Raw genomic sequence first — 14848 nt, forward strand, 5'->3', positions numbered from 1 at the left:
ACTGTTCATTTTTATTGTTTAGTTCACTTTTGTTTATTATCTACTTCACTGTTTTGGCAATGTTAACATATGTTTCCCTTGCCAATAAAGCCCTTGAATTGAAAGAGAGCGAGAGAGAAAGAGAGTGGGAGAGAGAGAGATGAGCTGTGTAGCTCAGGTATACACTAAGGGCATTCTTGGGCGTTGGGACAAGAGGGGATGAGAAGAGGGGGGATGAGAAGGGGGCGTGCTAACGTTTTTTTCTGTGCACAAGAAGGGCCGCTTATTCATAATACTCCCAGACGCAGGTGTAGACCAGGCTACCTATTCATATGCTCTGCACTCTTCTTCGATCAATACCTACACATCGAGACCAAGGGGCTTCGGGAGGAATTACCAGCCGGAGAATGGTTTCGCAATGTTAATTGATATTTGGTGCGGTTATTTTGTGCTCTCTCATCCATACTTCCCGAACGCAAATGACTTGACATGGATTGTGGTCGCAGTTAGGGACTTTATTTATGAAAAATAGAGGAAGAATTTAACACGATGACTGACCAGGTAAGGTGACAAAAAAATGTCAGCACTGACCTCACTGTTTTTATGTGCCAAACGTTTTCTTTGAGTTCAGTAGACTATAACAAATTACATCTTTAAGCTACATACTGGTGCGATGTATGCTACATAACGTCTTCAGCGGAAAGACTACGAGCTGGCTTGGGAGCTTCGCGATATGTGGAATTCTAGTAGCACGTGCACGCTGACAAAGCTGTCACTATGTTTACGCGCACAACTCACACTCTCAATCCGAGTTGTCTGTTGTCTTCCCGAAAGGTGCAGACACATCAATTAGTATTTGTTTAAAAAGCAGGCTCATCTCTCTTCTATCATAAATTAGGATCATTATTATGATGTTTTTACTGTATAATTACTCGACATGTTGAATTCGAAACTAAAATGTCATCATCAGTGGGCGAAATAATAGTGGGTCTAATAATTACACTATAGTGGCAACACCACCAACAGTAGCCTAGCAGCCAGAGCAATGTATGTTCTACAGTGGTAATAACATGAGCAAACAGAAGTATAGCAACAAAGCATTGCCTGTAGGCCTACAGTATTGTACTGTAGTATTTTGTTATTGCCCAATGTTGTCTGTGTTACGGTTTGACCTAGTTTCTCACCTGTCAGTCGATCCTTCTCTGTGTCTGTCTTTATTGCTCTCCTGCATCTCCTTGACAACAAAGACCGTGATTAATTAATTGCACCCTTTCAATTACTCTTATTGGTACTGTGTCTGAGTCCAGCAATACACTCTATCCCTGTGTGTCACTGAGTGGAGCTCAGCCACAGGTACACCTGCTCCTGGCTCTGTGCTGGCTGTTTGCTGGCTCCCAGGGTGAGTGCTCCAGCTAGATGAATTTCTGTATTAATATTGATGGCGGTCATCTGACTGATCTGCTGCAGTACACACACTGAATGCTCTCAGGAACACAAACTGATGGCTTTAGTTGTTGAAACCAGAGAACACTGAAGTCTCTATACTGTGTGTGTGTGTGTGTGTGTGTGTGTGTGTGTGTGTGTGTGTGTGTGTGTGTGTGTGTGTGTGTGTGTTGTGCGTGTTTGCATATGCACACACACACAAAGGTTTATGTAGGCCTATACGAAGGTGTATGTGTTTACGTTTTGCGTGCATAGAGCCCATAGCTTACTGTAGACATGTCTATCTGCTTTTGTGTGTGACATGCAGGAGGAGGGCTCATGGACATTTATGTTCTGGACCTATTTTCTGCTAATGCATCCCAGAGTCCCATTGTAACAGTCTTGCTTCCACCCGCCTCGCCCCAACCTGGGCTTGAACCAGGGACCCTCTGAACACATCAACACCCGCCCCCCACTAAGCATCGTTACATTTCACTCCACGAAAGCCATGGAGCGGATCTGATTGGTCAGAAGACCAATTAGTGTCTAAACGCAGCCTTTGCTTCCATAGTAGTAGGCCTACTGTGTCAACTATTTGTGTCAAATGTAACTCTTCTTCTCCTGCAAGAACATTCACTCAGCTCCATGCTCATAAGGGTCATGTCCTTTGGGGCGTGTACTCACTACCTATTTTTTTGTCTCTCTCAGTACAGTATGTTTCTTACCACCGCTCCCCCTCTGAGAAGAGGAAGCACACCTCTACCAATCAAGCACCAGCTGAGGCGGGAGGAGGCCGTATCAGAGGACCGTGATTGTATAGCAGGGATTGACGAACCATCCACACTGCCAATCAGTGACACTCTTTGCCAGGATGAATCATTTGGTCAGGCGGTGGAGGGGTATCATGGGAGTGCTATAAGGATCGTACTACTTGGGCAGAATGGGGTTGGAAAATCATCGCTGGCTCTGTCCCTAGCTGGACTGTCAGACAGATCTCTGTCGGTGGACTCTGAAACAGCCTGTGGTAAAGTTCTTCAATGTGTGTGTATATTTGTGTGTGTGCGTGCGTGTGTGGATTGTAGTGGGTGTGTGTGCAGTGTGCACGTGGTATCTACTTTATGTCAATAGCGTTATGTCAGCCGCCACAAAACACCAACATCATTCTGATTCGTGAGGTTGAGAGATACTTTTCCCATTTTCTGAGTGCACTCTAAAGGCAGAGAAATTACAAGATAGACCAAAAAAGCACTCTGTGTCACTAGGCTGTCTGAAAGGTCAGGGTGATAATAACAGCAGTCTTGGGCCAATCACTCAACCAATCAATGCTCCAGCAGAGTGATGGGCACACTGCTCTGTAAGAGGTGCTGCCAGAGACATGTCATGAAGAGTCAGACCACAAAGTATTCATTATGGTTCCTGGCAAGTCAAGGTATTTGCAACATAGCTATTTCTGGAACCTTAATGCTCTATGTGGGCCACCGTACTGTAGGCTACCTTAACCTTGTCCCATATCTGTGTGTGCTTCCAACTCCTCAGCCTATCATTGTGTAATACCAGACATAGGCCTCGGTTAACTTTAATCAATAGGCTGAATGTTTTCTTGCATATCCACCTCAAACCATTTGTGAGTGTGTGTTATGATGTGTTTGTGTATCACTTTATGTGGAAGCATTGTTGTGTATGTTCATGTGTCATGTTTGGTTACAGGAGAAGGCTACGAGCGCACAGTGTCAGTTGACGATGAGGAGAGTTCAGTCATCATTTATGACAACTGGAAACAGGTATTTAAGGCATTCTCTACACCACAGGTGTCAAAACTCATTCCACGGGGGGATAAGTGTCTGCGGGTTTTCGTTCCTCCCTTGTACTTGATTGATCAACTAAGGTCACTGATTAGTTACAAACTCCCCTCACCTGGTTGTCTAGGCCTTAATTGGACCCAAATTGAATGAAAATAACAAAAACCAGCAGACATTCAGCCCTTCATGGAATGAGTTTGACACCACTGCTCTACACTGTCATTCTACTACTGCCTATATGTTCAACTACTTCTCTCTGTACTGTCTGTCTTGTCTTGGTCTCTCTCTCTTTCTCTCTGAATGTAATTCACTTTGCCTTTATGACACTGATTGCATTCCTGTTCATGCCACTACATTTTGAATAGATAAGCCACCCGGAGACAGTGGCAGCCACAGATTATTTTACTTTTAGCCTTTTTTAGCTCTTACTTAGATAACTTGAAATTGCTTTCACATTCATGTGATTTGCTCCAATTTCTGTCTGAGTACAAATATTTGGAGGGTGGTAATGCAGATGATTTGCTTCATTAGATGTTTTGATAAATAGGCTGAATGCGTACAGTCCTCTCTTTTTTGGCAGAATTTGGAAGGGATTTTGAATGATTTTAGAATGAGATTGTTTTGTCCTATTCAAATATTTGGGGGGGCACTGAGGATTTCATTATGATAAAGTACACTTGGTAATAGTCTAATATTAACCAGGTAATAGCCTTCTATGATGATGGTACACTCAATGCTGTAGTGTGTACACATGGACTTTATACCAGATGTCCAGGAGGACTCCCTAGTTTACTAAATCTGAATTATTTAAACCTACAGATGTAGGATCTTAATTTTATCACCCTGTTGCAGGACAACTTTCCTGAAATACAGGACATTTAAAACGTGTAGTGTATTTGAGGTATAAAAAGGCTAGAAAAGTTTTTGTAATTTCCACTATGAAATGTCAGACTTGATTTTCCCTTACGAAAAATGTGTCAACCCATACAAAAATGTCCATGAATTATAATCCACATAATAATTCCCATTTCCTGTTGCAGAATGATTTTCCTGCTGTAACAAACTGGTTTAAATTAATATCCTGCATCCAATAAAAGAAAATAGTGTTTGTGACATGCTTCATGACAAAAACAGGTGTAGACGGACAGTGAAATGCTTACTTTCGGGCCCTTCCCAACAATGCAGGGAGAAAAAAAGAGAAATAATAGAAAAATAATAAAAGGTGTAATAAATACACAATGAGTAACGATAACTTGGCTATGCACGGGGTACCAGTAACGAGCCAATGTTTAGGGGTATGAGGTAATTGAGGTAGATACAGCACAGTACCTTCAGAAAGTATTCAGACCCTTGACTTTTTCCAGAATTTGTTACATTACAGCCTTATTCTAAAATTAATTAAATTAATGTTTTTCCTCATCCATCTACACACAATACCCCATAATGACAATTTTAGCAAATGTACACTACCGTTCAGAAGTTTGGGGTCACTTCGATATTTCGTAGTTTTTGAAAGAAAAGCACATTTTTTTGGTCCATTAAAATAACATCAAATTAATCAGAAATACAGAGTAGACATTGTTAATGTTGTAAATGACTATTGTAACTGGAAACGGCAGATTTTTTTAAACGGAATATCTACATAGGCGCACAGAGGCCCATTATCAGCAACCATCACTCCTGTGTTCCAACAGCACATTGTGTTAGCTAATCCAAGTTTATCCTTTTAAAAGGCTAATTGATCATTAGAAAGCTCTTTGCAATTATGTTAGCACAGCTGAAAAATGTTGTTCTGATTAAAGAAGCAATAAAACTGTCCTTCTTTAGACTAGTTGAGTATCTGGAGCATCAGCATTTGTGGGTTCGATTACAAGCTCAAAATGGCCAGAAACAAGGACCTTTCTACTGAAACTCGTCAGTCTATTCTTGTTCTGAGAAATGAAGGCTATTCCATGCGAGAAATTGCCAAGAAACTGAACATCTCGTACAACGCTGTGTACTACTCCCTTCACAGAACAGCGCAAACTGGCTCTAACCAGAATAGAAAGAGGAGTGGGAGGCCCCAGTGCACAACTGAGCAAGAGGACAAGTACATTAGAGTGTCTAGTTTGAGAAACAGACGCCTCACAAGTCCTCAACTGGCAGCTTCATTAAATAGTACCCGCAAAACACCAGTTTCAACATCAACAGTGAAGAGGCGAATCTGGGATGCTGGCCTTCTAGGCAGAGTTGCAAAAAAAAAGCCATATCTCAGACTGGTCAATAAAATGAAAAGATTAAGATGGGCAAAAGAACACAGACACTGGACAGAGGAACTCTGCCTAGAAGGCCAGCATCCCGGAGTTGCTTCTTCACTCTTCACAAAAACCGAGCCATGAGGTCGAAGGAATTGTCCGTAGAGCTCCGAGACAGGATTATGTCAAGACACAGATCTGGAGAAGGGTACCAAAAAATGTCTGCAGCATTGAAAGTCCCCAAGAACACAGTGGCTTCCATCATTCTTAAATGGAAGAAGTTTTGAACCACCAAGACTCTTCCTAGAGCTGGCCGCCCGACCAAACTGAGAAATCGGGGGAAAAGGGCCTTGGTTAAGGGAGGTGATCAAGAACCTGATGGTCACTCTGACAGAGGTCCAGAGTTCCTCTGTGGAGATAGGAGAACCTTTCAGAAGGACAACCATCTCTGCAGCACTCCACCAATCAGGCCTTTATGGTAGAGTGGCCAGACGGAAGCCACTCCTCAGTAAAAGGCACATGACAGCCCGCTTGGAGTTGCCAAATGGCACCTAAAGGACTCTGACCATGAGAAACAAGATTCTCTGGTCTGATAAAACCAAGATTGAATTATGGCCTGATTGCCAAGCATCACGTCTGGAGGAAACCTGGTGGTGGCAGCATCATACTGTGGGGATGTTTTTCAGTGGCAGGAACTGGGAGTCTATTCAGGATTGAGGGAAAGATGAACAGAGCAAAGTACAGAGAGATCCTTGATGAAAACTTGCTCCAGAGTGCTCAGCACCTCACCTTCCAACAGAACAACAACCCTAAGCATACAGCCAAGACAACGCAGGAGTGGCTTCGGGACAAGTCTCTGAATGTCCTTGAGTGGCCCAGCCAGAGCCCGGAATTGAACCCAATCGAACGTCTCTGGAGAGACTTGAAAATAGCTGTGCAGCGACACTCCCCATCCAACCTGACAGAGCTTGAGAGGATCTGCAGAGAAGAATGGGAGAAACTCCCCAAAAACAGGTGTGCCAAGCAATTTGCAGAAATATCTAAAAACCTGTTTTTGCTTTGTCATTGTGGGGTATTGTGTGTAGATTGATGACGGGGGGGAAACACAATTTAATCCATTTTATAATAAGGCTGTAACGTTAAAGAAAAATGTTTTTTTTTACATCGGTAGTGTCGTCTCGCTCAGGGGAACTCTATTTTAAGGCATTTCTCTAAAAGGGAATCAACTTTCAAGCTTTCTTTCACCTCTTTTTATCTCTCTGGTCTTGCTTTTTTCAGTAAAGCTGTCTCTTTCTCCTCCCTCCATCTTTTCCCTGATTTTTCTACAAAATTTCGAATCAAATTGTATTTATCACATGCGCCAAATACAACTGGTGTAGACCTTACAGTGAAATGCTTACTTACAAGCCCTTAACCAACAATGCAGTTTTCATCTTAAAATCCATCTCCTCTCTCTCTCCTTCTCTCTTGCCCCTCTCGTTTGTGTGCTCCCTTTCTTACTCAGAACTGACCCTTTTTTAGTGTAGTTAAATCTCTCTGAAAGTCAATTACATGTGTTATTCTCTGCATGTTTATACAAGTGCAGGTGTTAAGCCATGGCAACATGAGCAGGCCAGTGGGGTTTGGAGCGGCTCCAGCCCAGCAGCAGTAAGGAGAGAGAGCAGACTGGACCAGCTCCCGCTCGCCCCAACACACATACACATACACACACACACAGTCATTCAAACACACCCACCAACACCCTTCTTTCACTGCTGATGCCACATTGACCCTGACAGCAGCAGGACTGCAACGAATTGTGGGTGTGTGTGCGTACTTGTATGCGTAGCATACGTGCAGTGTGCACTGGCCCCAGAGGATTTTGCCTAACTCTAGCTAGTTCCCTATTCCATCTGTGCTCCACCCTCCCCAGGTTACCATGGTGACCAGTGGACTGAACAAATCCCCAACATGGATTACATCATGTAGTTGTAGAAGCAGTGGGCTACAAAGCTTCTGGCTCCCATTGTCGGTAGGAACCACTGGTTTTACTGTAGCTGCATGTGCCTCATCATAACCCAACCAATTATCTGGAGTATTTTATTAGGATAATAAAACATTTATAAAAACTAGATTGTGATTTTAGAGTGGTTCCTTGGTTCCCAGCTGATTCACACCTGTTGCTAGTTGTACCTTCTTCCATGTCAAAGCAACCGAGTCCTACACTATCAGCAGCCATACAGCCACATCATCACATAACATTTCAGAATATACACACACACACACAAAGCGCTCAGAGAATCTACACACACACAGCAGCGCTCCGAGCTTCTCTTCAGCTAGCCCTGGGACTGGGAGTCTTGACGTCAGGCTTAAATAAGTCATCCAGCTTCCTAAAATAGCTGGCACATGCTTGGCCAGGACCTGGATGTCCTCTACTGTACTATTTGCCATCTCCGTGTAGATCACTCATGCAGACAATCAGCCACCATCTTTCAGGGCCAGTGGGATGTGTTTGATGGTTGTGGGTTGGTTCTCTAGCACTTCCTCTCTCTATTAACAGGCTGACCACACCTGTATGCACCACCAGGCTTTTTCGATGCTGGAGGTATGAGCCAGCTGTGAGCGAATGGATCTCAGTGTAGAGCCATTCATTACTGCACTGGCAAGCCTATCGAAATACACTGTCTGTCTGCTGCAAGTGTCTATAATTATTTGACAACTGTAAAGTGCAACATTTATGGTAGAAAACCTTGGAAGCACTCCGAGGCCAATCGAAGTAGGCCAGTACACGGTAGCTATCTTGTAAGGAGACAAGGATGTGTGTGATTTGGTGCTGTGCACTGATTGACTTGGGCAGGAGCTCACCGGAGCCGAGTACCGGCACCTCATATTTTCTACTGCTGGAGCTCGTTTAGTTTAATTTTAGTTTAATTTATTTTCACCAAAGAAAACAAGTGATCGACAACAATAAAACATTTTTTTTTTAAAGGTGAGCCGGTGTGGATGGATCCCAAGGGCTAAAATGAAAAACACCTCTTGTAGAATATTGTGGAGCTCCTGCACCTAAATATAAACATTACCGGCACCCAAATTGAGTACCGGCACCTATTTATGTCCAAGTCATGCGCTGGTGGTGTGTGGAGGTCTGGGTCAGAGTCAGTAGTAAGGCCTCATTAGTGTCCTAAGTTTTCATAACTGTGACCTCAATTGCCTACCATCTGTAAGCTGTTAGTGTCTTAACGACCGTTCCACAGGTGCATGTTCATTAATTGTTGGGAAACAGTGTTTAAACCCTTTACAATGAAGATCTGTGAAGTTATTTAGATTTTTACGAATTAAGAAAGGGACGTTTCTTTTTTTGCTGAGTTTGTATGTAGAGCAGTGTTGTGTGTGTCTGAATAGAGGGGTCAGTATCTACTGTTGTGTGTGTCTGAATAGAGGGGTTAGTATCTATTGTTGCGTCTGTCTGCACAGAGGGGTCAGTATCTATTGTTGTGTGTGTCTGAATAGAGGGGTCAGAATCTATTGTTGTGTGTGTCTGAACAGAGGGGTCAGTATCTATTGTTGTGTGTGTCTGAATCGAGGGGTCAGAATCTATTGTTGTGTGTATCTGAACAGAGGGGTCAGTATCTATTGTTGTGTGTGTCTGAATCGAGGGGTCAGTATCTATTGTTGTGTGTGTCTGAATCGAGGGGTCAGTATCTATTGTTGTGTGTGTCTGAATAAAGGGGTCAGTTAATATTGTTGTGTGTGTCTGAATAGAGGGTTTAGTATCTACTGTTGTGTGTGCCTGTAAGGCTTGGGCGTAGTGGCTGAGGAGTCAAGCGCAGGAAGCAGAGAATACAGGGTAGTGGCTTTTAATGAACACAATGGTGAAACACAAGCCACCCCAACAGCGATACTGAGCGCACACAAAACCAAAGTGCCCCAAACACAGGGGACAGAAAAAGGTCGGCGCAAACCACGCACTAGCACCTAAACACATATAGCGTGAACACAAGCCAAAAATACAGAGCAATAATCCCGCACACAGAGCAGGCAGGCCTACTGGCTAAAATAGCCCAGTAAATCAGCCCAACACAGAACAGGTGCAAACAATAACGGAAAGGGGGGGGGGGGGAAAGGGAATCAGTGGCATCTAGTAGGCCGGTGACGACGACCGCCGAGCACCACCCGAACAGGAAGGGGAGCCACCTTCGGTAGGAGTCGTGACAGTGCCTGAACAGAGGGGTCAGTTAATATTGTTGTTGTGTGTCTGAACAGAGCGGTCAGTATCTATTGTTGTGTGTGTCTGAACAGAGGGGTCAGTATCTACTGTTGTGTGTGTCTGAACAGAGGGGTCAGTATATATTGTTGTGTGTGTCTGAACAGAGGGGTCAGTATCTATTGTTGTGTGTGTCTGAACAGAGGGGTCAGTATCTACTGTTGTGTGTGTCTGAACAGAGGGGTCAGTATCTACTGTTGTGTGTGTCTGAACAGAGGGGTCAGTATATATTGTTGTGTGTCTGAACAGAGGGGTCAGTATCTATTGTTGTGTGTGTCTGAACAGAGGGGTCAGTATCTATTGTTGTGTGTGTCTGAACAGAGGGGTCAGTATCTACTGTTGTGTGTGTCTGAACAGAGGGGTCAGTATATATTGTTGTGTGTGTCTGAACAGAGGGGTCAGTATCTATTGTTGTGTGTGTCTGAACAGAGGGGTCAGTATCTACTGTTGTGTGTGTCTGAACAGAGGGGTCAGTATCTACTGTTGTGTGTGTCTGAACAGAGGGGTCAGTATCTATTGTTGTGTGTGTCTGAATAGAGGGGTCAGTATCTATTGTTGTGTGTGTATGAAAAAAGGGGTCAGTATTTATTGTTGTGTGTCTGAATAGAGGAGCCAGTATCTATTGTTGTGTATATCTGCGGTGTGTGTGTACGGCCGCAGCCAGAGTTGGCCAGATGGCCTCTATAATGTCTGTCCGGAGGGGTGTGACCCCTCGATACCCCAAGAAACCAACTCAGCCCTCAACACCACTTAAGCTCTACGTCCAATTATCAGATTGTGACTCCTCAGCCAGAGGAAGGTCTCTGGGCCTATCTATCTCTGTCTCCACTCCTCTCCCGCTCCATTCATCATTCTCTTGACCTCTTTATTCTCTTGTGGTGCTGGACGTGGTGTGTGTGTGTGTGTGTGTGTGTGTGTGTGTGTGTGTGTGTGTGTGTGTGTGTGTGTGTGTGTGTGTGTGTGTGTGTGTGTGTGTGTGTGTGTGTGTGTGTGTGTGTGTGTGTGTGTGTGTGTGTGTGTGTGTGTGAATAGGTGTAATGAGGGGTGCTTTCTGAACTGTTTTCCATGTACAGGCTGTAAGCTGCTTTATTTTGAACTCATAACTCATCTTGTTTTTGTTAAGAAGTGGCTTTAGAACAAATAGATATGAGTGGTTTTTACAGAGTTCAGAGTTTAACATGGGACACAGTATTTGGTAGTTCATTCAGCTATTGCTGAAGAAGCAGCTACTCTTCCTGGGGTCCACATGAAACATGAAACATTACATCATACAGAACACTAATAGACAAGAACAGAACTACACACATTTAAAATAAGAACAATGGACCACAGGAGGAGAATGCAGACTGTCTTGGAGAGACTAATATACAGTAAGAGAAAGAACTGAATTTTCTTTTGGAATCTTTCATCAGAGAGGCTAAGCATGTAAGTCAACTGTATGTCTAGAAATGCATTGGAAATCATTCAGCTTTCTTTGTAATTTTTTTTTATATATATATATATATATATATATATATATATATATATATATATATATATATATATATATATATATATATATATATATATATATATATACTTTTAACTTCAAAACATATTTGACAAAATTATGTCTAATGTCATGTATATTCACCGTTTTCCTGCATTGCATTTACACATTATCCTGAATGAGATTCATGGTGAAAACATCAGGTTTCAGTTGTTTCTGTTTATGGCTTTTACTCAGGAGGCCCTGGTGCATCAATAATCTTTGGTGATTATATGGGGACATACACTAAGTTACTGGACTCTCACAAGCTCACTATGAGTATATGTGTGCATTAGTGTGGGCATGTGAGAGTGTAGTACACGTATGCAAGCTGAAAAAAAAAAAATGTTTGTGTGTGTGTGTGTAGGGCAGTATACCATGACAGATGGTCTGAGTGGAACAGAACAAAGAGGAGCTGACTGACTAGAAGACAAACACAGTGTTAAGTTATCAAGCATCCCACTGATGGAAAGCCCTTTTATTTTTGGCACAGTTACCCTGGAGAGCTCTCTGTCATGACACCGCCCATCCTTCTCCGACGTGGCCGTGTTTCTCTTGGCTGCTTACAAAGATTAGTGGCTGTCTCTCCCTGCTCCACAAAGCCTGCTAGTCCCACTCCACTACCCCATCTCCTCCCTCCTCTCATCCCCCTCCACTCCTCCCGTCTCTCATCCCTCCCCTCTCCTCCCCCTGCACCAAGCCCAGACGGTGACAGGTGGCCAGGCTCACTTACGCGCCGCTAACTCCCCTCCCTCCTCCGGAGAGAGATGGAGTGGGTTCCGGAGACCATGGATTCCCTGCTGTGGGGTACAATCCTCTTTGGCTTGTAGGAGCTGGGAATTTTTCAGGCGGAGTCTCTCCAGAGGGCTGAAATGTACCTTCAGATCCATGTGGATGTAGGGCACACAGACCGAAACAGACACAGGCAGACACAGGCAGACAGGGCTGGCTATGGTGGGTTAAGAGAGGGGGCTGGCAGCTCTTCTCCTTCTGTGTGCCTGAGTAAGTGAATCAGAGAGGCCTGTCCTCCAGAGCCACAGTTTACTATACAGGCCAGGACTAGAGGGAGGGAGACATCATTTAAGCCCAGTGAAACAGTGCTTGTGTTTCACCACAGTGGCCACCACTAAAAGGGTCAGAAGCCTCAAACTGAATCAGGAAGTTCACAAGGGCACAATGTGTTGTGTTGGATTTAGGACAAAGCCCCTGTGAGTCCACGCAGCAGAGAACGTAAAGTAGGATTAAAATAAGCTTTATGCCAGGTGGTGAGGGATAAGAACTGGCACAATAATCATCTTAAATCCTCCCTCTGATATAAGCGTTCATTATGTTACATACATTAAAACAAGGTAGGTTGTAGCCTGGGTGGTGTGGTGGTCAATATACATGTTTGCCTGGGTTTGAATCCAGCCCACTCTTTACCTTTCTTTCTCTCAGTCTCTACGCTATCCAACAAAACATAAAAAAATGCTAAATATGTTTATATAAACAAAAGGTAGGTTATTGAGAAGAGAACAAGCGTGTATCAGTGTCATTAAGGGGTGTGTGTGTGTGTGTGTGTGTGTGTGTGGTGTGTGTGTGTGTGTGTGTGTGTGTGTGTGTGTGTGTGTGTGTGTGTGTGTGTGTGTGTGTGTGTGTGTGTGTGTGTGTGTGTGTGTGTGTGTGTGTGATGCAGGACCTGTCCACGCTGCAGTGTGAGGTGGTTGTCCTGGTGTTCTCGGTGACTGACAGGAGGAGTTTCCAGCGCACTGCACAGCTCCGCCTCATCCTCAGGGAGTCACTGCCCCACACTCCCATCATCCTCGTGGGCAACAAGAGTGACCTTGTCCGTTGTCGAGAGATCAGCACAGAGGGTAGGGAGGACATCCTCGCTATATATACTTTAACACACATACATACTGTTATCACATGAGTGCCCAAGGCATATATTTTTTACGTACCTCCTGTCAATCAATCTAAGGGTCTCTCCTTTCCACCTTGTGCCACCATTCTCATGTAATCACCTACAGTGCAGTGTACAGATATAATACAGTATCGCATGCAAATGTATAAAATGCATACTTACAGTCGATACAATAGAACCCCCACCCCTTTTCCCAACCAATCTCATCATAACACCTGCAATGTCTCAGTACAGTATGGTTGAGGTTGGCACAGGAGTGAGAATCCATTCAATTTTTTTACCGTACAGTCTTGATCATGCAACAGTTCTATAACGCCGGAATTTTCCTGTCCCGCCCAATAAAAATCACTCCTATTCCATCCCGTGCTCATTTTTACACGCAGAAATCAGCTCTGCAGATATCATCTCTGCATGTGAGTAGCCATAGCAACTGCTCCATTTTGGCTGCCGCTTAGGGCTCACGAGACAGTTGCCTGCTCTGCACACACAGCCGATAACAACCACATTAGGAGATTTTTGCGATGAAGGCAGCCTCACTACTTAGTCGGAATAACTCAATTCCAGGTTAAAGGCTTCGTCATTCACTGACATTCGTTGGCATCTGAGGTAAAGTAGTGAGTGAGGAGTATCCTTGGCTTCAACTGGAGCGAAATGACAATACATTTTTTTATAGGTTTTTATTAAGTAAACTACACTATCGTTCAAACGTTTGGGGTCACTTAGAAATGTCCTTGTTTTTGAAAGATTTTTTTTTTTTGTCCATTTAATATAACATCACATTGATCAGAAATACAGTGTTGACATTGTTAATGTTGTAAATGACTATTGTAGCTGGAAACGGCAGATTTTTAATGGACTAACTATATAGGCGTACAGAGGCCCATTATCAGCAACCATCACTCCTGTGTTCCAATGGCACGTTTTGTTAGCTCATCCAAGTTTATTATTTTGAAAGGCTAATTGATCATTAGAAAACCCTTTTGCAATTATGTTAGCACAGCTGAAAACTGTTGTTCTGATTAAAGAAGCAATAAAACTGGCCTTCTTTAGACTAATTGAGTATCTGGAGCATCAGCATTTGTGGGTTCGATTACAGGCTCAAAATGGCCAGAAACAAATACCTTTCTTCTGAAACTCATCAGTCTATTCTTGTCCTGAGAAATGAAGGCTATTCCATGCGAGAAATTGCCAAGAAACTGAAGATCTCGTACAACGCTGTGTACTACTCCCTTCACAGAACAGCACAAACTGGCTCTAACCAGAATAGAAAGAGGAGTGGGAGGCCCCGGTGCACAACTGAGCAAGAGGACATGTACATAAGTGTCTAGTTAGAGAAACAGACGCCTCACAAATCCTCAGTCTCAACGTCAACAGTGAAGAGGTGACTCTGGGATGCTGGCCATCGTCATGGTTAATCTATTCTGGGCCTCTGTATTATGCCATTTATCTCCCATATCTGTATTTCACAGATAAACTGTTTTATCTGTGATCACCAAAAATCTATTTCTGGCTGCTTTGAGGAGCAATATGGGAAGATACATGTTTTCAATTGCAATCTCCTTATGGGAGAAAAAATGGAACTGTGTTATTGTTACCTCAAGAACCCATAAGTATCATTTTGGCTTGGTGATGTTAGGCTCTATTCAATCCGTATTATGGAAGTTCAGCGCTACAGAGTGATTTTTATTTAAAGGTAATGTTCCTGTGTTAGTGGAGACTACATTCACGGTAAATGCT

General features: G+C 43.5%; 1 protein-coding gene across 1 annotated transcript in view; it reads left to right on the forward strand.

Moving 5' to 3' along the window:
• The first annotated feature begins 216 nt into the window (after positions 1 to 216).
• Positions 217 to 14848, forward strand: part of LOC106569476 (GTP-binding protein REM 2) — a 34299-nt gene continuing 19667 nt past the window's right edge. The window contains exons 1-4 of the mRNA XM_014140858.3: positions 217 to 540; positions 2110 to 2425; positions 3109 to 3182; positions 12884 to 13061. Of these exons, the coding sequence (XP_013996333.3) occupies positions 529 to 540; positions 2110 to 2425; positions 3109 to 3182; positions 12884 to 13061 (580 nt within the window). The 5' untranslated portion in view covers positions 217 to 528. The remainder of the gene's footprint in view (positions 541 to 2109; positions 2426 to 3108; positions 3183 to 12883; positions 13062 to 14848) is intronic.

This window comes from Salmo salar, chromosome 14, assembly GCF_965601325.2.
Source record: "Salmo salar chromosome 14, fSalSal1, whole genome shotgun sequence".
In the NCBI taxonomy this organism is placed as follows: domain Eukaryota; kingdom Metazoa; phylum Chordata; class Actinopteri; order Salmoniformes; family Salmonidae; genus Salmo; species Salmo salar.